The following is a 24,669-nucleotide window of genomic DNA, read 5'->3' on the forward strand; positions in this document are numbered from 1 at the left end:
CCATTTTGTATAATATTTCATGAGTTCCTTGTTTTTCGATGCAGTATAGTATTCCATTCTCTATCCATTCGTTTGTTGATGGGCCCTTACGTTGTTTCCAACTCTTTGCTATTGTGAACAAAGCAGCAATAAACATGGGTGTGCATATATCTGCTTGGATGTCAGCTATGGTCTCTTCAGGGTATATTCCCAGTAGTGGAATTGCTGAGCTAAATGGTATTTCTATTTCCAACTTTTTGAGAAAGTGTCATATAGCCTTCCATCGTGTTTGTACTATTTTACACTCCCACCCTGCTTAATTTTGCTATTCTTACTGGGGTGAGATGATATCTTATAGTTGTTTTTATTTGCATCTCTCTTGGAGCTAGGGATTTTAAATACTTCTTCATGTATTTGTTTGCCATCTGAATGTCTTCTTTGGTGAAGTGTCTGTTCATAACCTGTGTCCATTTTGCAATTGGATTGTTCACTTTTATTTTGTGTCACTCGAGTATTTGATAAATTCTAGATGTAAGTCCCTTGTCAGACATGTCATTGACAAATATTTTTTCCCAGTCTGTGGCTTCCCTTTTTACCCTGTTGGAGAAATTTTTGGATGTGCATAGTGATTTGATTCTTAGTGGATCCCATTCATCTATTTTATCTTCTCCTGCTTGTAGGTTGATGTTTTTTGGGGGGTTTTTTTTTAAAATTATTAAATTTTATTCATTTTAATGAACATTTACAGAGATTTTGGATTTCCATTCATTCATTGTTGCACTATTTTCTCTACCCTCCCCCCCATTTCGTTCTTCTTTCCCCGCTCCCTTGAAAGTGTGTTTTAATTGTCCCATTGCCACAGTGCTTGTCAATGATGTTATGTTTTTAAGATCATGAGGATGGTGCCAGACAGGGCAATGTTCAGATCTACTGTTCATAGAATTGCCATGTGTCACATTTGACTGGATGCTGTCTAGCAAATAACACAACACAGGAGCACAATTAGAAAGACCAGAAATTGATACAAATCTGCTTCCCTTCATGTCCTAGCTTGTGTTACAATCCTCTCTCAGACCACAGTGTCATGTTCCTGCTTGTACTGGAATATTCTTATACCACACACACACACACACACACACACACACACACAGAGAGAGAGAGAGAGAGAGAAACTAGTCAACTTTTTTGTTGATGTATTGTAACATCAGAACAAGGTCTCATAGTTGACCCATTAGTGGTTTTCAGAGGCCGTAAATCACATGGGAGAATATTACCCATCTTTCTCCCGCAGAGTAGTTGGAGATTTGAACTGTGTGATTTTGGGTTGGCAACGCAATTCCTTATCACTAAGGAAATAAAAAAGACAAATTGTATTAGGAAAATCTATTGTCAAGGACCTCTCCAGAATGCAGAAGAGCAAGAATGTCAGCCTAGAGACTAAAGTACGCCTGATCTGGGCCATGGTTTTTGCAGTTACTTGCTATGCATCAGAGAGCTGGACAATGACCAAGGTTATCAGTAGTATAATTGATTCCTTTGAGTTGTGATACAGGAGAAGTGTTTTGCACATACCTTGGACTGCCAAGAGAACTAGCAGGCCTTACCTGGAGAGGGTAAAGCCAAGCTGCTCCTTGGAGGCAAGGATTTTGAGACTCCATCTTACATACTTTGGCCATGTAGCCAGCAGGGACCAGTTTTGGAGTAGGATATCATGCTTTAAAGGGTCAAAGGATAGTGCAATGAGTGTCAGAGACAGTGAGAGCTATTGTGCACAAAGTCGCTATGAGTCATAGTTGATTTGACGGCACATAATAACAAGAAGCCACCAGAATCAACTTCTTTGATTAAACCAAGTTCCCTCAGGCTAGAATTTCATCATATTCTAGGTTAGAATCTTTTACTCTGTACATAAATTCCCCAAACTATAACATCATTTACCTCTCCCACACAGCATTTAGATTCAACACCCTACCTTTATCCATATGGATATTTGATTATTTCTTCAACAGACTGAGGTCTGACTGAGTTTATCTCCTTGACTGGTGTGTATTCACAGCACCTCGCACACAGTACAGGGCATACAGCAAGCGCTCCATAAGGATATGTGTGTATGAAAGATATCAATGAATGAATCCAGAACAGCAAACAGGCTTCGTGTAACACTGACTTTTCCTCCTGGGCACTGACTTTCTCATAGTCGATTCAAACAGTAACTGGAGTAATGGGGGTAGGTGTGTCGGAGTCAGTGAGACTGGCTCAGTACGACTCAACAGCATACAACAACTTTTTTATTATGAACTTGTTGAAAGTAACCTGGTTAGTAATTTGGAGAAGTTTCTATTATTACTATTCCTATTTCTCACGGGCTAAAATTGTTAGGGATCTCTAGTGGCTTAATGCCAAGAAACTACGCTGCCAACGCCAAAGTAGCGGGTTCGAGTGCACCACCTGCTCGGCGGGACAAAGACAAATTCACCCCAACGATTTACTGACTCTGAAAACAGGCCCGAGGTCAGTTCCAACTCGATGGTACACAACAACAACAACAACAAAATTGTGGCTAAGGAGATGCCTGCCAAGGTGCACGTACAAAGCCAGGACGAGCAGAGCCGGCAGCCCCTGGAGCACTCCGCCATCCAGAGCCCTCGGGGCTTCCGGACTTCCGCTCCCCGCCGAGCTGCCTAGGCTTCCCGGTCCCGCGCGCCCGCGCACGCCTTAAGAGAGCGCGCACGCTGGGCGGGGCCTGCGGGAGGGAGTGCGCGCGTGCGCAGGCGACGCGCCGAGGGACGAGGTAGAGTCGGGCACCGCCGCCAGGTCCGCTCTAGGTCCACGCCGCCCGTCGCGCCGCCGGTCCAGCGTCCTTTGCTGCCGCTGCCATGGGAGTGCAGGTGGAGACCATCTCCCCCGGAGACGGTGAGTAGTGGCCCGGGGCGGTCCCCGAATGCGCCCCACCGCTGCGCTCGTGCGCTCACCCAGCCCGTGTCTCTGTCTCCGTAGGGCGCACCTTCCCGAAGCGCGGCCAGACCTGCGTGGTGCACTACACGGGTGAGTGTGGCCAGCCTGCGGGGTGGGGGACCGGCCACCGCGACCCTCCGCCCGTGGGCGGCTGCCCATCGCGGCCCAGCGCCCGGGGCGTGGCGGCGGCGAGGCCCGCGTGGCCCGAGGCTGAGGCCTGGGCGGTGGCCGCGCTCCGGAGGGAGCAGCCTCGGGCCTGCGGAACCCGGGGTCGTTGAAAGAGGCCCTTGCGGTGGCTGATCGCGGAGCCCGGACTTCCTCTTCCACCGCAGAGGCAGATGCTGCTGTGTGCCCACTGCACGGATGGGGAAACTGAGGCTGGTCCGATCAGAGTCACTTGCCCAAGGTCACGCAGGAGTGGGAAGAATCCTGGCAGAGACTGTTAAGAAGAATTTGTACCGTTTCTGCTCTGGTTTGACAGCCAATCTCAGCTTTCTGGCCCTGCCGCCTGTGGAGATAAGAAGGGAGCTGGTTCCAACTCTGCCCCTTCCCTCCTGGAGCTCAGGGTTCGTCCCCCGCTGCCGAACGCATTGCTTTGGGACGGAAGTAGTTGAGCGACTTGCCCGTCGCAAACCTCAGTGACTCTGGTGGCCCAGACCGACGGAAAGCTGCCCCCCCCCCATTTCCCACCCAGCGCCCTTGGGATAGGCGCTTTTCTTATCTCCATTTTAAAAGTAATGAAAACCGAGACGCAGGGAGGGGAACGAAGCTAATACAAACCAGAAGAAATTTTGAAACACATAACCCTCTCCCCATCTCCAGCCAGAATTCAAACATGGGATCCCCGATGGGGCCCATCTTTTGCTGCATGCCCTTACAAGGCCTTCCTGCTGGGTTGTCTGGGGCGGGAAGGAAGAGAGGGTTGAGCCTGGCTGTGGGCTGCTGGCTGGAGGAGGTGGGAGAGTGATTTGTGTTACCACAATTGTTAGGAATCAGCGTCCCCCCTCCTACCTTTATCTCCTCCTCCCTCTCTTTCCTCCTCTCCCCCTCCTTTTCCTCCTTTCTCCCCTCCCAGCTTTCTCCTGGATAGCAGGGGGCCCTGGGCAGGTCTGCAGTGCTGTCCAGGGAAATCACCACTCTTCTCTCCCACAAGGAAGGGGAGGGGGTGGGGAAGCCCTCTGTTGTCATTGAAAAGCAACTGACATCTGCCCCTCTCCCCAATGTCCTTTTAGTTTTCTGTCCTTTTCTCATTGGTAGAAATGAGGGCAGGCGTAGAGGATGTTAAGGGCTAGAAGCTTGAAAAGGCTTCGGAGGAGGCGTTATGGAAACCTGTCTTCTAGAGAAAGTCTTATCTAAAGGACAGTGGAAAATGGTTCGGACTTTTCAAAAATCTGCCTTTGTAAGTCATAGTCCTTGACTCTAAGGGTCTAGTGAAGGAAAGCTCATCACTTTGGTCACTTTTTGATACACTGTATTGGAGGAGTAACCCCTTACATTATCTGTCACAGGACTCAAGTGTCGCAGGCTACATAGTAACAGCTCATTCCATTTCCATAGCCATATGGGGTGCAGGCGAGGGCTCTGAGGTAGTTCTGGCCCCGGTTTGTGAGTTGGCTGGGTTAAGATTTGTGCCTCTGATCCCTGGCTCATCCGTCTACTGGTGTTGCTGGCAGGACTGGAGAGCGGCACATAGGCAGGAGCACATTTCACTGTGCCTTTTGGTGAAATGTCCCCACACATCCTGTCTGGAGTCTTTTGCCTACAAGAACAGATGGTAGTGGGACCCAGAACACCATCAGGGCTTTCGATGCCTCCTCTCCAAGTCTGTGTTTTCCTCGCGGGTGGCACCCACCCACACGTTCCCAGAGCAGCAGCAGGACCCTGGCATGCATCAGGACAAAAGCTTGCTTTTTATTTCATTTTTTGATAAGCCCTACAAAGACGCCTTAGTGAGAAGCCAGCTCTGCCTCCTGCTCACAGAATAGACTGTTCTCAGCAGGCAGGCGGGCGGCTTTGTTCCCGTGGGTCTTTGCCACCAGCCTCCCAGGAAGAACCTGTTTGAGACCTGTGGGGGCGTGAGAGGAGTGGGTAGGCACTTTTGAGATCTCATCTGTAGCTGTTAAGGCTTTTAAGTCACTGGGAACAGAATCCTTCTCAGGGGAGCTTGATCAGAAGGAAGAGGTTATCATCATGACCTGGGGGTGTCTCCAAAGGCAGGTAGCCCACTGTATCCCGAGAAGGGAGAAGAAAATCTCATGATGTCTCCAGTTTTCCTCTTTGTTCTACTTTGTTGACTCAGGGGTCTGGTATAGATTGCTATTTCTCTCCTTCTCCAACTGGTGGAGTATGAAAGCCTCCCCTTCTCCGACCCTGCCCCCATCCAGTTTCTGTCTCCCCTTTTGAGGAATTGGCTCAGGCTGTGTTTTCCCTGATTGGAAGGCCCTGCACCACCTCTGTGTGGTACCAGAAGGAACTTGTCCTGTCATCATCCAAGCCTCTCCTCATAGGCAGTTACTGAGGTGAGCGAAAGGCACAAGTTAGGTCAGCAGCCACAGAAGTGCATGCCTTGGTGACCCTTTGATTGTCACGCCCTGTCCCCTCCTTCCCCTCTTTCCCAGTGGGTTCCTGATACAAGGTAGACTTTTGCCCCTTTATGCACACCTGCAGGCCATGCACCTGCCATTGTGAGAGCAGCCTCAGGTGCACTGAAGGAATTGTTTTTTTTAATCTTAAAAACAGCTGGGCATGTTGTCTTTGTGGTAGGCTTTATGTCATTCTAAGCCGTCTGTCTTTTCTTTTTTTTTTTTAAATATATATAATTATGATTTGGTTGAGAGTTTATAGAGCAAATTGGTTTTCTCTTCAACCATGCATACACGCTTTGTTTTAAACACTTCCCCCGTTGTAACTGCACTCTTCACGCCTGTGACTCTTGCCTCCATTCATCCTCTGTCCTCCTCTTCTCCTGCCTTCTCACCGTTATCCCTGTCACATGCTGTTCTTTTGCTCTCTCATGTTTGATTGTAGTAAGGACTGAGCACCTGTCTGGTTGGTTTTGTTATTGTTGTTCTTACAGACTTGTCTGTTGTTTGGCTGACAGCTTGACCATTGGGGTGAATTCCATTCCAGGCTCAAAAGGTGACTAAAGGCCACAAGTCTCTGCACTGGCAGAGAAAAGCCAATGCTTTCTCAGCCCTGTTTCCTTAGGTGGGGCCACTTGACTACAGACCAGACATCCCCACTCCCATAAACCCCTGGCTTTTTGTTGACCTCTGTCCCCTTCTCCCTTACTCCGCCCGCCCTCCTGCTGGCTGTTTCTTGGTTGATCTGGTGTTTGGAACAAGGCCGGCGTCAGGTTGTTTCCCCCAGCTGCATGCCATCTGGAGGCAGACCTGTGGTCAGTGTTTAGGCAGGACTGTGAGCAGACCTCTTTTCCCTTCCTCTAGTTCATGTTTGTTGTGCACCAGCAGCAAGCCTGGCACAGGAGACAGGCCATTGAACACACCAAACCCCTTGATTGCAGTCAGGTCGATTCTAACGCTCAGCCTAAAGAACTGCTTGAGACAGTTTGAACACTTAGAAACTGACTGCCACTCCTTTTTCCTGTGGAGCAGCTGGTAGTCATGTTTTTTGGTTAACAGCCAAGCCTTTAACCCCCGTCCCACAGACCTCCGTAACTAAACAGAGGTCCTTATCTAGTGGTAAGTTGTAACCTGGAGGCAAGGAGGCGAACAGCCTAGTGTGTCTGTGACAGATCAGGTGGTAAGAGGCACTGGAGAGATGAAAGCTGAGTGAGGGGGTGGGAGGCTGCTGCTTTAGCGAGGATGGTTAGGAAAGGCTGCTGACAAAGTGACATCTTAATAGTAACCAAAAGAAAGTTACAGGGTGAACACTGTGTTTAAGGAAAGAAAGCATTGTTGGCAGAAGAAACAGCTAGTGCAAAGGCCCTGAGGCCGAAGTGTGCTCTGGGTAGTAAAGAACAACAAAGAAACCAGTGTAGCTGCAAGAGAAGTGGGTGAGGGAGGAAATGTGTAAGAGATGAGGTGAAGGTGTGGCCTTGTATGTATCTCTGAGAACATTTTGCTGTAGAGGTAAGAGCCAGCAGAGGGTACTAGCAGAGAAGGATCAGAAACTTACTTAGGTTTTCATTGCTGTGTGTTGAATAAACTGTTAGGGACAAGAGGACAACACTAATTATATTCTGGGTTTGTAGAGAGTATGGACCCAGCAGGGAGACGAAGGTGATACTAGATCCAAAAGAAGCCTTTTTCTGGACCTGTGCCAGCTGGCTCCATGCACCTGAGTATACTAGCAGTTGGCGATGAAGCCCACCCTGGGTTCACTTGTTCTTGTACCATGAAATTGTCCCGTTTTTCTCCGTTTCCATATCTGGTGAATAGTAGTACCAGTACCTGCTGTGAGGAGTTGCTGAGGGGGTTACAGCTGGGGATGAATGTGTTTTGGGAAGGACAGCAGTAGTGGTGGTGTTATCCCACCTGTAGGGCCGGTTCCAGTTTTCCGGGTCCCAGGTGCTGTATCCTCCTTCGATGGCATTGACTGTAATGTTCGGAGTAGGGAAAAGGCAGAGAGTCATTGCATTGTATCAGCCCTGCAGACTCACTCACTCACTGCTGGTGAGGAGGAGCCGGCGCCCCGCTGACCCTGCAGCACTCGCCAAGGCCGTAAATAGCCCAGGAGATCGTCCATCCCCGAGCTGCTGGTGAAGTTGAACTGCCAGAGAGGTGCGTCTTTTGGGTTAGCACCGCAGCTTCCTACCAGCTGTGCCACCACTGCACCGTACTCCGTTCCCGTTCTCTGGGGTGGCCCAAGCTAACGTGGCAGGGATTAGTCCAGCCCTGAGTGGGGCCAAGGCTCTTTTCATCCTTCAGAGGCACCTGGAAAGGGAGCTGTGGCAGCCTAGTAGTAAACTGTCCTGCAATCCCAAAGGCACACAGTTCAAATCCACCAGTCGTTCCGTAGGAGAAGGATGGGCAGTCTCCTCCTGTGTGATTAACCGCCCCTGGAAACCCGCTGGAGGGTCAGCTGCGGGTCGGTTCTGACACAGCAACAACACACCGAAAGGAGAAATGGATCTGAGGGAGGGCGCCTCCTAGAACAAGCCTGGTCGCGTGCCACCAAGGTCTTGATGGCTCTGAGAGGGATGCGCATTGTCCTTACCTGTTGGACTGTGAGCAGGTAAACTAGGAGGCCTTTTTTCCGTTCCTACTATGGAAACACTTTCCTTGGGGATTGTGGTTCCTAAAATGCATATCACGCCTCTGCTGTCCTCCTCTTCCTCCACAGGTATGAAAGGAAGAAGGCTCTCAGCTTTGTCTTAAATGATCCACAGTTGTCATAACATTTTTGTGTCTGTGCAGCTCTTCATTATGACACTCTCAGATGTGCAGAAAAATAAAAATGGAACAGAGACCCCCGCGCCCACCACATAGATCTAACAGTATTTACTATTTTGTCACAGTTGCCATTTCTGTCTACTTGATAACTGTATGTCTCTCTGTCTACATACATGTGTACATCTGTACTCTATTGACATTTGCCGAGCCGTTTCAGTTGTAGATATTTATACTGTTAGGGTAAACTATGCCTCTTAATACCTCGGATCTCCTAAGAATGAGGCTGTTCTCGTCCTACTTATTAGAGCTAAAACTGAATTCATTAGTATCTAAAACTTCAGTCACATTGGAATTAGGCAGTTTGTCTCCATAATCCTTCTTAGGACTGTTTTGTTTTGCTTTTTAAAAAAAAACAAAAACCAACAACAAAACAACCAGACCTCGGTTGAGGCTCACCGATTGCAGTTGGGTGTTCTGTCTGCATCTCAGACTACAAGAATCCTCATGCTTACTTTTCCTTAATGACTGATGATGTTTGTTTTCTCTTCTTTAAAGAGACCAGGTCGGTTACCTTGTGGTGTCACCCACATTCTACATCTGTCTCGTTTTCTCACGGTGTTGTTCAGCTCTGTCCTCTGCTTGGCTTCCTGTAAGCTGAAAGTTAAGTTTTAAATGTCTGACTAGACCGGCTACAGAATATCTTCTGCATGATGCTGTGTTCTTTGTCCTCACCACCTGGTGAGGAACATCACCTTGTGCTGCTTACTTTGATCTTTCTTTGTAAAGGTGCACTTTCCCCTCAGCATTTGGCAGGCCACCTGTGCATTATTTGACAGCTGTGGCCTTTCCCCTAGTAGAATTTACACCAATTGAGAATGATTTTTTTTAATTAAAATGTGATTATAACTTAGTTACCATAAAATTCACCCAATTACTCATAGACTTTTTGGTTAACAGTGCAACATGCTATGGACTTACCTAAAAACTTGGAGTTATTTGTCCTGAAATTTCCTCTGAAGATCGTCTTGTCATCTGTTCTAGACAAGGCCAGGGTGTTGGTCTGGCTCTCCTGGCTGTGTGGATTGGTTTGTCTTCTCCCCCTCACCTTTTCTATCTACGGACCACATAAATTTTAGCAGTACAAACGGGAAGAAAGCAAGTGATAAGGAAGGAGGGACAATCAGCTCTTGGGTACTGCTATCTTGATCTGACTTCGTTTATTTACTCTCTTCCTCCCAGGAGCTCAGAAAACCCTGATATACTGAACCTTTGCCCAAGTGAGAGTCGGCCTGGGGCCACACATCATCCCTACCCCCTTCTGCTGGGGAGACGCTTTTCCTAAAGGCACCTCAGCTTAAATGATACCATCCTGATCGCTTGCTAGAGTCGTTCCTCACACTTGTACACACACCTTTGATACTTTAATGAGGAGCTTATTCGTTTCCTTCTTAGCCCCTGTCATAGTGAGACTGTCTGTAGTTAAATGTGCCTTCACCAGACTGTACTGTCTTCAGAGTTTCTACCCAACTGTTCTGTCATACTCCTGGGAGTATGTACATAGCAGTCGTGTTGGGATCTAGCGTTGAATTCTAGCTGGGGTGGAGAGAGCCCACACTCCTGTTAGGTGGCTGTTAGGTGATCTTGAGTCAGAACTGACTCAGCTGACCTTCCACTGGGTCTTCAGAGACTAAAACACACTGGAGGAGATTGCACATCTTTCTCCCACCTGGCTCCTGGATTCAGATGTTGTGCCTTTCGGTTGACATTGCAGCTCATTATCATTAGGCAACTAGAGCTATGAGTGGTTTAAAGAATTCTGTTTCCCTCTGGTGGCCTAATGGCAAGAACCTACACTCCAATCCCAGAGGTGAGCGGTTCAAATCCACCAGTCAGCTCTGATTTGATGGTTCACACAAAAATACTTTTTTTTTAAACAAAAAAAAGCTGTTTCCCTCAAGTTAGAGTAAGAAAATACTTGCATTTTAGACTTTGCTTATTAGTCTTTATAAAACAATAAAATTTTGCCCACTTTTTTCCTTCCACTCGGTATACATGGACCAGCACATCAAAACGTGTCCTTTGGTAGGCCAGGTACTGTGTCTTGCCCTACAGGTGTTTACAGGGTAGGGAATGCCCTTAAAAAGGGAGGGCAGCCTGTAGTGGGGGCTTTGGAGAGAAGACTGCTTAGATTAATTACCTCCTGGCCTAGGATTGAGGAAAGAGCTTGCAAAAAGCCAGAGGAGGAAAAGGCAATTTTGATTCTTCAGGTACTTACTGAACATCTACTATTATGTAATGCGCTGTTCTGGGTGCTGAAAAATGCAGCAGGAAACAATACCGTTTCTGCCTTCATAGATCATCTGTAATAGTAGGACAGGCAGATAATCAAGACTTATGGTAGCCGGTAAGTGCTAAGGAGATCTTAGCTGGACCAGATGTCATTTTCAAGGAGAAAATGAGGTTTGAGCAACTGCCTTGAAAGAGGTGAGGGAGTGAGCTGAGAGTTTTAGGAGAGGTAACCGTAAGAACCAAAGCCCTGGGGTATGCAGAACCAGAAGGAAATGGTATCCTGGGAGTGGGTAAGGATGAAATTAGTCAAAGATGAGGTCAGAGAAATGGTGGGGATTAGGAGGTAGCTCTTGGAAGCCTAGGAGAACTTTTTAAGGTCTGTGACTTTTCTTCTGAACGGGATGGACCTGGGGAGGTTTTGAGTACAAAGATGATAGGATCAGATTTGTATTTTAAGTATTTGTCTGGCTGCTGCTAGGTTAGACTGAGGGGGAACAAGGGCAGATCAAGAAGGAAATTAGAATTTTCCACCCAGGTGCTAATGGCAGCCCAAAGCAGTAGGGCTGCGAAGGACTGTAGCTGGTTTCATTTGCACAGTTTCTGTAATTGCGTGTAGCTCTTGTGGAGAGGGTGGATGTGAGTCCTACCAGTCTCATCTCTCCTGGTCTCAGAGTGCTGTCAGATTGGCAAAGCTGGGGCTCATGACCTCATTTCTGTGATTCCTGAGAAGGACTCTCACCAGACCCACTCCCTGATTTCTCTGTGGGCACAGATCCACAGCTTCCTGGAAAGGGTAAGTGTAGAGGTGGAGGCCTGCCGTATTGCATAGGAGAGCTGTGATTTAGGTGATTTGAACTTGGAATTTAGACTTAGCCTTGCTCCAGTGCAGATGACATCTTGTGAGATTGTGGTGGGCCACTGCCTGAGCCCTCCCATCCCTCCCTAGAGAAATTGCTGCCCTTCACTCCTATCTCTGCTTCCAGAGCCCCTTCCAACACTTCCTCAGGTTTGGGTTGGGTGGGTTTGAGCTTTTTGAGCTGTAGGGAATGTGTCTAGTGAGGAACCAGAGTTCACAGAAAGGGCAGAGCCTCCGCTCCTCACCCTCCTCTGGAGCTCGTCAGGAAGGTTTGACAGCTGGCATTTGGTGAGTACTCACTGTGTACTGGGCGCTCTTGCAAAGGCTCCTGTCTGCACTCATTGAATCCTCACTTCATGCTGTGTTGGATGATTATGATCATCTATAGATGAGAGAAGTGGACCAGAGCAGAGGCCCCTGGTCTGTCATACAGTTAGTACAGTAGAGCTTATATTTGAACCTGGCCTGTTCAACTGTTATACTCTGTTGGGGTGTAATGAAATGTTTTTTGTTTGCCTTTCTCATCAGAGTCTTAGAACTTTTACCAGTTGTTGTGGTGGAACTAGACAAATAAAGGTGACTAGTGGGAGTGGCATCCACTTCCTAAACAACATGCCTCCAGAAACGGAATTTTGATAAATGATGGTAGTTAAAGGCTTCAGGCCTTTTGTTCATAGGGTCACTATGAGCCATGCTCGACATGACAGCAATCAACAACAGAACCCTAATGTGGGGATTGGTCAGTTTTACTGTCCTGCTATACTTAAAATGAGAACCATAAACAGAATAGAGAGATACTTCACTGACACCAAGAAAGGAGAGTTGGGAGTGGAGCACAGCCTTTGGACCCCAGATCCCTGTGCTGAGAACCCACTAGACCCAAGAGACAGTGGTAAGCAGTAGCAGAGAGAAGTGTCTCCTCTAGGAGGCTATGTGTTGGGCTTACCAGATCATGCAACAAAAAAGCTGAGCGTTTCATTCAGGATGCCTGCAGGCAGAACAAGGGTGTTTCTAGGCATTTGGTGGTTTGTCACCCCATAAAACCAGAGAACTGAGCACCTTCAGCCCAAGGCTCCCTGCAGAGTAGGGTACCTCTAGGCACTTACTAGCAGAGCTAAAGACCTTTGTAACACTTGCCCAAGCAGCGCAAAGGCCAAGCTGGCCCAAGAGGCCCAAAGGCCTGGGCATGGCTGAGAAGCTGCCGTGACCAAAGAACTCTTATCCTGAGTTGACCCTGATCCTAAATTGTATCCTGATCCTTCCCTAATAAATACCATATTCCTGATTACCTTTGAGTTCTGTGTGGGCATTGTAACACATTCTGCCCAGTAGAGAAAGAACTGAGTGCCAGGGAAGGGCGGCTGGTGCCAGGACTATTGTAAATGTTGGCAGGAGGAGGTGTGTATATCTGACCTCTGTTTCTGGAAAGGCTAAATTATATTTAAAAAAGGTAAATCTCATGTTATTATTGTATTCTCTTGTTGGTGTATTTCCTTCTCTACACTTCCTTGGGAGACATGTGGTGAGCTCTTTATTTACATGTGATAAAATAGATGAATTGCTGCTGTACGAGCCTTCTGGCCTGTGTGTTTGTGCCTCTTTCCAGCTTTTTCCATTGTGGTCCTCGCCTTTGGGAACATGGTTTTAGTTGGAGGTTCTCTAGGGATTTAGCCAGTGGTTCGGAATATTTCCATCTTACAGATGAGAAATGTGCTTGTTCTAGAGAAAATGCATGGTGGCTAGGCATCTTTGGATCACACATTTGGGGGAATCTTGAACCCTAGTTGCAGAAGGTGTGTACAGGGAATGCAGCCACAGAGCACCAGAAACCTGTGTATTGCATGTGAACTCTCTCTTACCTGTCTCATTGCCGAGGCTGGGACACACGAGTAGTTGATTATTTAATTGTGGAGATGATGTGGCTTTATTTTTGATTCAGGCATCGATCATTTGCTGCAGGGCTGTGTCTTTTTCTTCGGGGGAGGGGATATGGCTCTGCTGATGGGAGTTCCCCTTCAAGGTTCTTGGCAAAAACTCACTCTGGTTGCTTTAAAAGTAGAGTGAAGACTTTGTGAGGTAATCTAAATGCCAGACCTTTCCAGATTTGTGACATTCTTTCTCCAAATGTTCAGTGGTCTCACCCACACATAACTTACTGGCAGTTTTCTTTTTTTTTTAATTATTTGCCTTTATTGAGTCTTTCCAAACAGGCAAGCTATACAGATGACCCCTGTTTTTTTCTATTCACCTGCATAATTCATTGACTTATGTATTCCTGACATTACCTGGACAAAGTATAATGGACATAAAAGGTTCTGGGAACCAGCAAGCAGAGGGAGCGTTGGTAAGATGAAAGTCATGTGAGACATAGGAGGTGAGGCTGGGCTGGAGACTAGAACATGCAGGGCTTTGCCGTTGCTGTGGGTGCAGGTGCAGCCTGTGGGTTTCAGAAGAAACTGGTGAGGTAAAAGGCAGCCGAGAGCCCCTGAGTGTGCACAGAAGGGAAGTGACTAAGCCATTAGCATGTTTCAGGTGGCTTCTGATGTAAGTCTGCAGAATAAGAGGCATCTGCATTTCTTTGTTTTAATCTTAAAACTTGTCATATGTTGGTCCCTGTGAGATGCATCAGCAACTGAAAACCACATGAGTCATGAGCTTTAGCCCCAGGGGCTGAACTTAGGGTTCCCCTTAACTCTCTGAAAGTTTATTTTCGTCATTCATCTTCTGTAACCCCTAGAGTGTCTGTGGGAGTCTGTCCTCCACGCAGCCAAGTGCGTGAGAAAGTGACCCCATGCGTGTCTGTTGGGGTTCCTGTGAGCCCCGGTCCTGGGTCTGCACCACCACCCGGTAGCTTGGACCATGTACCAGGAAGACATTCCAGGGCCCTTTGTCTGCTCAGCAGCTACGGAGCAAGCGTCTTCCTGTCTGAAGGAGGACATCAGATGCGCTGCAGGGAGGCTGCAGTGCAGTGGGAGACAGAGGCTTGAGACTCTTCCTCACACCCCTCTTTTCCTTAAGCTCCCGTTCTCCCATTCCAAGAACTTGAGCCTGGTTTCCCTCCCAGAACAGCTGAACACTTTGGGTGCGACCCAGGCGAAGGTGACATCAACCACCCTGCACAGAGGCTTCTTAGGCGCCCAGCCCACAACCACAGCTTTCACTCCTTTCATGGTCTTGCGTTCTCAACTGCTGACCCTGGATTTCCCTATTTTTCTCACTGATCAGTAACTTAGAAAAAGCTAGAAGTAAAGGCCACATTCTGGGATTGTCCCTCGGATTCTCCTGACCAAATAGGGAAGCAGATCTAAATATGGAAGCTTCGTTCTTGTCCTGCTGGCTCTTAAAAATCATGCAAGTGAAGCAAACCCATAGGTGTTCCTGAGTGCTAGCATTGCCAGTGACAGGCATTGTGCCACCAGGATACAGGTCCAGGTTTGTGCCCCAAACTGAGTTCAGGGGAAATGAGTACTGGAAACGAAGGCCACAGCTATTCCAGGCACCTCCTGGGTCGTGACCTGTCCCTTCGTGTATAGTCAGAAGTGAAGTCGGTCGGTTCTGTGAGTAGAAGGTAATGCTGGCGATGTTTTATGCTGAGTGGCTTTTGGAGTTTAAAGAATGTCAGCTGTCATGTTGGAACTGTAACCTCGGTTGCCTTCTCTTGAGACTGCTTTCTCTAGGAAATCGCAGCACTAATGTGGCAGATGGCTTCACTGCTCAGGGCTCCAGGTTCTGGAACAAAGGAGCGACTGCTAAGACACGGGACTTTTCCCCTCATTCATTTATTTATATTTGAGTAAAAGTTTGCAAGTCATTGTGGTTTTTCATTCAGTCATTCATGGGCATTTTGTTATATAGCATTAATAATAATTAACCTAGGCGCTCCTGATCCGGGCCATGGTCTTTAAGTTGCTTGCTGTGAATCTGAGAGCTGGACAGTGATTAAGGATGACAGAAGAAGAATTGATGCATTTGAGTTGTGATGCTAGAGAAGAGTATTGAACATATGGACTGCTAAGAGAACAAATAGGTCTGTCCTTGAGAGGATAAAACGGGTTGCTTCTTGGAGTCTAGGGTTTTGAAGCTCTGTCTCACATAATGGGATTGCAGTGCAGCTTCTTTCCACTAGGCCACCAGAGCTCCCCTCACTAACTATTTTAATGCTGTAATTTTTCTGCTTTCAGCACTGACCAGCACGAGTCCTGCTCCAGGTAACACTGCCACTGAAGGCTTCTGGCCTCCCTTTCTGGATCACCTTCCTTCATAGATGTGAGACATAAATATAATGTCTTGTTGGTTAACGGCACTCCTGGCCACTACAACTTCTGCCAGTGTGTGACATCTACTAAATTATATACCAACCTGCTCATTTCTGGGAATGTTGTCCAGTTATTCCCTACTTAAACTTAAGGACACCCTCCCCCCCCCCCAACATTTCTCTGAAAATTTCTTCTCCCAGGAATTAGATGAGATCGACCAATGTTGCCAGTAGTCTGAAGCCCTGGAACAAAGCCATGTTCCCTTACCAGGGACAACAGCTCATTGAAGTCTCTTTCCTTAGGAATCATGTTTTCTAGTTTTTGTTACTCCTTAAAATAGGGAGCAGCTTCCCCTTCATCTATGAGAGCTAGGAGTAGAGAGGCATCCTCGTCTCTGCTGAGGGCCATCCCCTTCTCCAGGGCAGCAGAGAGCAGCGGTGGACCTGTCATGTGTTTCAGAAAGCTCTCACTTCCAGACGTCGAGGGGTTGCCAGGCATCACATTTAATAAAAGGCGAGTATAGGGACCATATCTCTCAGTATCTTTTATTTTTTTATTGCCCATAAAATACAGACCTGGCCAAGTTATGGCCTTATCTCAAATATGACAACAAATAAAATATTTCTTCATTTTAATATACACTTTTAAAAGCTGAGGACTTAACGCCCTTTATATGAAGTAAATGTGGTAGAGGGTCAGTCAGCATTCTTTTTAAAAATTAGCATGTTCCACATGTTGTCGGCAGGTGCCATCGAGTCACCTGTGACCCATAGCAACCCTGAAGCCTACCCTGTCCAGAGCCAGTCTCACTGATTCTGACACACCAACACCCACTGCCCCAGTTAGTGTATCATTCCATCTCATCTGAGGTCTTCCTCTCTGTGCCTTCCCATTCCAGGCATTATGGGGGGAAATTATTTTGTTTACACATAGAACTCTGTGTAGGCCCTGAAGGGGCAGCTCTGTCCTGACCGTCCTAGACCAGTGATAACACTTTGTAGTCAGTTGTCGGGTTCCAGTCCTTGGTGCCTCTTCTCATTGCAGCACCTCAATGACAGGCACTAAACAAGTCTTTGTCAAGGAGGTTTTTACCTCATAGCAGTTAAGGTACAGTCAACTGTGTCTTGGCTTGGGGAAGAACGAACAAAGCTGGTTGTTGAGGATATACACAGGAAAACAAAATTCCAGTTCAGCAGTTGTTCCATGTACAGTTCATTGACAGAGGTTCTATTTCCTAGTTGTACCACTATTTCACCCTCCTTTTCGGGATTGTTTTTCCTCCATTAACATAAACTCACTGCTCTCTAAGACTCCCATCTAGTCTTTGGCATTGCTGTTGTCAGTTTTATCCCATAATGCTCAAGCTCAGTGTTCTTTACCACTTAAACTTTTGTTTGATTTTTGAAGACTTTAAGGGGTAATTTTTTTTTAAAGCTTAAAAATTCTTTCTGGACAGCTGTTGGAAGGGTTCATCTAGCCTCTGTAGTTCTAAAAAGTCATGACAATTCTAAATCCTGTTCTGCAGTTTTCCCCTTTTGATCACAGTTCTTTTATAGAATCCTTGGTTTGTAATAGTAACTGGGCACCATCTAATACTTCTGGTCTGTCTGTAAAGGAGGTATTTGTTCATGGAGGCAGTTAGCCATACATCCATTTCGTTCTGTTCCTTACCCAAGGATTCCTGCTTGATGCAGTGGTTAAAACACTTAACTGCTAACTGGAAGGTCTCCCATGGAACAACAATGGCTACAACCCTGGCAGCTCTGTGAGTCAGGTCTGCGCTGTCCTGTGGGGTTGCTAGGACTTGTAATCCTAGGCTATTGGAATGAGATTTCTGACTCTCCTTTTTCCTCTGTTGCTGTAGGCAAATAGAGGCCTTTTTTTTTTCTTAAAGAGGGCTATTTTCTTGACTTGCAAACTCTTCAGACCCCAGTTTCAAAGAACACGAAACTAGGAGGAAGAACAGAAGCATAAAATGGATCATTAGTTCAGTTACCGGGATGGGCAGAGTTTTTTTTTTATTAATCACTTTGTGTGGAGGAAGGTGCTTCAGAGCTGGTACCCGGCACTGTCCTGACTGCTGTGCGGTACCCCGGCCATCACAGGTGATTGCTGTAACTGCACAGATCACGTCCTGACACCATTCGACAGGGAGGGTCTGTGGAGCTCTTTCCTGAGTCTCCTCTTTAAACCACTCAAGTACCTTGTTCCTGGAAGACCACCATCAACTTGTACCGGGTCTTGGTGCCCACACTGGCCCACATGGTCACCTCACACCAGTACAGGCATGAAAGACAAACTTTGAGTGATTCTGCTGGCCCAGGCTGTTCTCTGTGAAATGGATGTCTGTTAGAAAGGAGGGCTGTGGGTGCTGGGTTTCCCAGGGGTCTAAATCGTGGTGCAGTAGCCTAAGTGCCGGGTGCCGTCTGAACACGCCTTTTTCTTGTGTTGATCAGTCTGCGTTTTCGGGCAGTCAGAGACCAGGGAGCACCCTTGATGCTTCTCCCTGGTGCTTTGCCCACCACACCAGCTCAGGAAGAGCTGTTTCTGGTTCTCAGCCTCTGGCTCTGTAAAGCCTTATGGTGGAGCCGACCCTGCCACTCATTGTCCATGACCTTGGTGTAGGTTGCTGTGTGTGGAGTTTATTTCTTTTTTTCTGTCATGAGTAGTCTCATGAGAATGGACAGAAAGGCAGTCCTGGGAAGGTTCTGAGAATCGGTTGTCTGTGGCCCGTCCCAGCCCTGGCATGTAGTTCGCTTTGTGGGTTGGGTTCAGTCGGGAAAGTCAAGCTTGAGACAGGGCTCAAGACCACGCGGGCAGCTGGGTCTTGTAGAGAGCAGAGACCTCGTCCTTTGGCCATTAGTTATTTTAAGAAAACCCTTGTGTTCTGCTCTTTATTGTTTATCGGGTGGTGAGTGCGAATTCAGATAGAGAAATATGCTCAGTGTACACCCCAGCTCACCAGGTCGGGGGAGCCTGGGCCTGGCTCTGTACTAGCTGAGTGAGCACACACACAGGTCTTCACCCACTTTTCTCTGTGGGTCCTGAGCACCCACCTGCCCCAGGAAATCCCCCTTCCCTCTTGCTCTGTTAGGACCACAGTCTCACCCACCTGCCGCGTTTTTAGCCCGTTACTTATTTTTCACATAGAGATTTTGCCAAGATTTCCATCCCCTCGTAAACACCGGCACACACACAAGAACATGTGCATACACTCAAAACAGAATTTCACAGCTTGTTGGGCCCCTATGTGATGCTTAGAATCACGGTGAAAACCCATCCTTCGGGCAAATCAGGCCCCTTCCAGTCTGGGGTTCTGGTCTGAGAATTTCTAGGAATGCGGTGTCAGCTCACAAGTGACCAACACAAGCTTCCTGAGAAACTGGTGCTGACTAAGCTTCCCTTTTCATAAAGGGAAGAGAAGGGTCTGTCCCCATGTCTGTCCCCATGGAGGCCTTCTCCTGTGAGATCACCATTCCTGGAGTTCCCTTTTCCTGGCGGCCACCCGATGCTATACCTGGCTTCTGGAAAACTCCCAAAGAACATGGTGTCTCTATTTATGGTCTAGCTTCCCTGCTCGGGAAAATCGTTTGACTCCTGTTTGACTCATCTTCTCGTCTGAGATGGGAACGGTGCTATGGAGATGATTGGAGGGTTTGTGTGGCCGGTAGATAGCTCCCTTGGCTAGTCACTGGCTCTTGAATTGAGGCGTCAGCAGTTGGCTGCGTTGACTGAATATATTCTATATTCTCCGAGGGCTGCCACGTAACTCATTCCTGCTGCTCTTCTCTTCAGCCTTTTCTGGGAGAGTTAACTGCGCACATACTTCTCAGAGGTGTGGAGCACCATGGGGTAAAATGAGTGGGGTGAGCGCCCAACATGTTCTGTCATTCATTTCTGTGGTAGCCCAGGTCAGTTTTTACTTTTCCCAAAAATATGATACTTTTGAGAGTCTGCCTGCAAGGGCCCTACTTTGTGCCCCAAGTTCTCTGTTTACATGTCACCCTTAGCACCAGAATACTGCAGGAGCTTCCCTCTCAGCTTTGTCCACATCATCCAAGTGCATAGTGGACCCTCCGCTCCTCTGTGCACAAACACCCGGTCACACACAGCCTGGGGGCAAGCATCATCCAGTGGACCACGGGGGAGACCAGAGCATGGCCACTGAGAACAGAAGTCCCTCCTCAGGAGGCGTGCCCAGAGGCGTTAACCTTAGCCAAACAATGGAAGAGGGGCTGTTTAAATCCTCTGTTTAGAGGGGACTAAGGCATGTCGCAAAGGACAGCCGCTGCTGCTTGCACTGTATCTGACTTTTAGTTACTAGGTGAGCATCTAAGCATCAATAGTTACTCTTCAGTCTGGGAGGAAATCTCTAGTAGCAGGTGTGGATTACAGGATTCCCTTTCCCTGTTCTCCAGCCGGAGGTAGTCTGCTCCCCATCTATGAGGTGAGATCCGTCTGTGTGTAGTTTTGAGTCAAGGAGAGGACCATTCAGACGTCGGAGTTAGAGGGACAAACCAAAACTCCTGGCTGCCCACTGCAGGCACAGGAAGTCCTCCCTGGACAGGGGAGGCCTGGGCAGCTGTCCTGGGTTCTCTGCCCCTGGTGCCTGCCTGACTTGCCTCGTCCCACTGCTCCCTGTTGCTCATGTTACAACTGCCCTTTTTCACAGGGATGCTTGAAGATGGAAAGAAATTTGATTCCTCGCGGGACAGAAACAAGCCCTTTAAGTTTATGCTAGGCAAGCAGGAGGTGATCCGAGGCTGGGAAGAAGGCGTGGCCCAGGTACGCTCTTAGTTTGTTTTCTAGTGTCTAGTATCTTGCTTTATAAACAGTGCATTCGTGACTAATCTTGTGTACACTTCCGTTTATAATGCTGTGGATCAAAGGCTGAGCGAATTGCATTTTGCCAGATGGCCAGCAGTGGAGAGCGAATGCGGACCTCACCCCAGAGCCCTGTCACCAAAACATGCTCTTAAACATTTTGGCTCTGGGGTGCTACAATGTGTGAAAAACGGGATCTCGTCGTCGTTTTAAATTAAAATGGTCATTATTAACCATGTTATGTCAGGCCATCTGTGAGACGTCAGACTTGAGGATAAAGTAATTTTATTTATCTGAGTCTGTTTCCAGGCTTACCCCTCCCCATTTTTTTTAAACGGCTTTGTCCTGCCAACACTACAGAATTCCCAGGAGACAGTAGGGGACTCAGAGTGATCAAAGTACAGTTGGATACTGTCCTGCCATCATTCCCAGGAATTTTTCCTTGGCACTAACCAGGTAAAAGGATGAGACCCAAGGGAGTTTAGAGTTGGACCTTGCATGAAAGGCAATTTGTTAATCTCTCCTATCCCCAGCTCTTCCAGGAGAATTGGGGCTCTAACCAAGATTAAAGAGATTTCTGTCTCTCTTCTCATTTGTAGACTACACATTACTCTACTTCCTCTATAAAATGTCACTAGTTTATCTCCAGGTAAAATACTTAACTTTCAGAAGCTTTAAGACATCCCATTCAGGTGCTGGCAGTCCAAGAGGAAAGGTCCTTTGTGGCTTACTTCCTTTTGGAAACCTTGCCAATCTTCCTTCTGTCCCTGCCTCATCTGGCTGGCTCTTGGATCTCCAGCCTCCCCACAGTCCCTGTGCCAGCTATTGTCCACAGCACGGCTCATCTTCTGGGGCTGTTAGCACTGGAACAGTAACTGTGTTGTGTGCCCCTCATACTATCACTGCCATCAAGATAGTGTTCCCAGCCTGGTGTTCGAGGTGTGTCGCGGGGCCGGGGAGGAGCCCAGACCCCCAGTGGCCCAGGGCTTCGGGACAATCACTGGTGCATCACTGGTGGAGTCTGGGTAATCAGAGACCTATAAAGCGGCTTCGTCTAAATTCTGCTAAGGAGGCAAAGAAGACTGGGGCTTGTCGGGTGCCTCTTATGATACTGTTGTTTTGTGTTCATAGATATGAAATCATGCCACAAGTACTGTTTTGGAAGCTGTTCTTTTTAAATATCTCAGTAATTCCTGGGAATCTTGATCTGTTAGTATGTTAGAGCTAATGCATGATCTTGATGTATCCATGTTGTAGACAGTTAGGTTGTTACCTGTATATTCTGTAAGTGGAGTTACTAGGTCAAAGGTTATGATCACTTTTGTTAAATAAGGCCAACCAGAGCAGGACAAGCACAGTGGGGTTCTATCTGTAGTTCTGTCCCTTTTGCTTTGGTCCAAGCATGTCCCACTTTCTGAAGAAAGGGGACCCAAAAGCAGGGTTCTGAGCTGCGCTAGGAGCTTTGCTAATGGCTAATGGGGGTTCTCTTTCGTCCCCATCTCTCAGGCTGGGTCAGAGATCCGGGAATGTGCCCGCTTGTGGAGACGAAAAAGAGAGTAGGTAAAAGAATGAACTCTTTTCATTCCATCCACAGACAAATACTAGTATTACTGGCTTCCTTCCACAAGTGTTTTCTGTTTGTTAATAAAACCCACCAAAACATACTGCCATCGATTCGATTCTGACCCTTGGAGGCCCCATAAGACAAATTAGCACTGCACTGTCGGGCTGCTAATGGAAAGAACCTTTCCAGACGTGGACTGCGTCATCTTTTCTCCCGGGAGCAGCCGGTGGCTTAAAACTGCCCGCCTTTTGGTCGACAGCCAGGAGTTTTCATTACCGCACGACCAGGACTCTTGCTTATTCATGGCAGACACAAGTATCTCTTTTTTTCCACAGAAACAATAGCTGTACTATACGTAATTTTTGTGCCTTTGTGTTTGTTTAGAAAAGTATATTTTTGAGTAAAAAAGTATAATTAGAAAATGGATGATGGGCTACTTTCAGATATTTTCTTTATTTTCTGTTAAAGCCAGTTTGGCCAAACTATTTGAGTTTTGTTGGTTTTTTTTCTGTTTTGTTTTGTTTTTTTCCAGAAGCGCACAGCTGTCTCTTACCCCATCTTTTGAGGAAGGGGCCGCTGGGAGCCTGAGGGGTGAGACTGGATTCCAGGACTATTTGTCTGCCAGCATCAGCAGACTAAGGCCTGGGTGAAAGATTCTGAGCATAAGTCAGGGAAGGTGTTTAACTGCATGGAACCCTCAGCATTGAGATGGAGCTCATTGAGCCCGGCTGCCGACCGTCCAGACATGGTGTGCAGCCACACAGTCACTGGAATGTCCTTGTCAGTTTTCCTGCCCTGGCCGGGAAGTACATGGATGGAGCCCTCTGCATCTTCAAGAGACTTCATGGATATGCCCAGCTGACCCCCTCCTTCTTCTTTTCACAGATGAGTGTGGGTCAGAGAGCCAAACTGACCATCTCCCCAGACTATGCCTATGGGGCCACTGGGCACCCAGGCATCATCCCGCCAAACGCCACTCTGGTCTTCGATGTGGAGCTTCTAAAACTGGAATGACAGGAATGGCCACCTCCCTTAGCTCCTCGTTCCTGGGTAAGGAGCCTAGAGCCGAGGCTGTAGCCCCTCTGCTCCTCGTGTGCACTGTTGATGGTGGTGCGTGTCCTTTCTGTTCCAGCTGTTAGTGTGCACCCTGAATGCGCAAGGTTGATGAAAGGGAAGTTCTGTGCTCTCAGATGAAGTCCGAGTGGGAACTCTTTAAATGAAGTAGTTAGCTGGGCAGGTCTCTCACTGATGCGATGCAGGGTCCTCCTTGTTTGATGATGTTTGGAGTTGTAGCACCTTGGTCCACTGGTCTCAGGTAGCTAGGCCGGAGACTTCTCCACCTATCAGGTCATTCCTACCAGGACAGAGTCTCTGGCACATAGACCCTCTGTTTGTCTGGAGGCCTACACCTACTTGAAACCCTCTCCCCTGTTCTTCGAGAGCTGAGTCATTGGACATGAACGTATCCCAGGGAGCCTTGAGGTTATCCTGCTTTGGAAATGCTTTCTCTAAACCTAGTAAGGGAAGGGGAGAGGTGAGGGACGGCACTCACTCTGGCCCTGTCCTCCTCCCGTCCTCCTGCCCAGAGCGATAACATCTCAGAGCCTGTCATACAGTCTGGAAGGAGAGCCCGAAGTCAGCGCCAGAGAGCTGTGGGCCTGAGTGAGTGTCCGAGGCCTGCAGACATAGTCCAGGCCTATTCACCATGGCAAATAAGAGCCTGGGCCTGTGGCTTTCAGCCTCCATTGCACATTAAAATCACCTGGGAAGCTTTTAAAAACCTTTTAAGTATGCCTAGGCCACATCCTGGCCCATTTAATAGTGAATGCTATGTGGGGCCAAACCTTAGTGATTTCTCCCCCCCTTTTAATTCTCTGATGATTTAATATGCATCCAAGTTGGAGATCCAGTAATGTTGGGGAATTATACTGCTAGCAGTGTTGGGGTCTCTCCTCCTGCGGGCCCTGTTTACCTCAGCAAAGTGAACATAACTTTAGATAGATAGGCCAGTATAAGCAGGAAGAGGGTTGCTCACCAGGACCAAACCCTGTCCACACCCTCTGGCTCCCCAGCTGGACCAGGGGCCAGCTCAGTCCCAAGAAAACTCCTCAGCCTTTGGGGAAGGGACATGGCAGAGGATGAGAAAGTTGTAGCTCTCGCCACCTCATCCAGAGGACCCTGTGGAGCTGGAACTTAGCGATTTTCTGTCCCCGACAGATCTGCCACGGAGGGATCTGGCGCCTCCAGACACGCGCACGTGACTCCACACGGAGCTTCCCTGATGTTCCACTCCACTCTATAACCATCTGCCCCGACTGAATGTGTTCTGTCACTCAGCTTTGCTTCCAACACCTCCGTTTCCTCCTCTTCTCTCTCCTCGTATGTATGTTGACTTAAACTATATACCATCAACCTCAGATTATTCATTTTATTTTTTTGTTTTGGTTTTGGGGTGAAGATTCAGTTTCAGTCTTTTGGGTCTAGGTTCCAGTTAAGCATATGATCCAGTATTAACAGCACAAACAGTGGGTTCACTTTAGAATAGGACTCAGTGGGATGGGGAGGGTTTGGGGGGAGGGGTGCAAGAAACTT

The 24,669-nt window shown here is 47.8% G+C and overlaps 1 protein-coding gene across 3 annotated transcripts; it reads left to right on the forward strand.

The window, feature by feature from the left end:
• The first annotated feature begins 2,700 nt into the window (after positions 1 to 2,700).
• Positions 2,701 to 24,424, forward strand: FKBP1A (FK506 binding protein 1A, 12kDa). Of its 3 annotated transcripts, XM_006881397.1 has the most exons (5): positions 2,744 to 2,892; positions 2,977 to 3,024; positions 20,362 to 20,474; positions 22,963 to 23,127; positions 24,295 to 24,424. In XM_006881397.1, the coding sequence occupies exons 1-4, from the start codon at positions 2,856 to 2,858 to the stop codon at positions 23,089 to 23,091; spliced, it is 327 nt and encodes a 108-aa protein (XP_006881459.1). In that variant the 5' UTR covers positions 2,744 to 2,855; the 3' UTR covers positions 23,092 to 23,127; positions 24,295 to 24,424. The 3 variants fall into 3 exon arrangements, with proteins under 3 accessions (XP_006881458.1, XP_006881459.1, XP_006881460.1); XM_006881396.1 differs by lacking the exon at positions 24,295 to 24,424 and having other exon boundaries at positions 2,701 to 2,892; positions 22,963 to 23,134; XM_006881398.1 differs by lacking the exons at positions 2,977 to 3,024; positions 24,295 to 24,424 and having other exon boundaries at positions 2,856 to 2,892; positions 22,963 to 23,091.
• Positions 24,425 to 24,669: the final 245 nt, after the last annotated feature.

Source organism: Elephantulus edwardii, unplaced genomic scaffold, assembly GCF_000299155.1.
Source record: "Elephantulus edwardii isolate Elephantulus edwardi_28Jun2011 unplaced genomic scaffold, EleEdw1.0 scaffold00015, whole genome shotgun sequence".
In the NCBI taxonomy this organism is placed as follows: domain Eukaryota; kingdom Metazoa; phylum Chordata; class Mammalia; order Macroscelidea; family Macroscelididae; genus Elephantulus; species Elephantulus edwardii.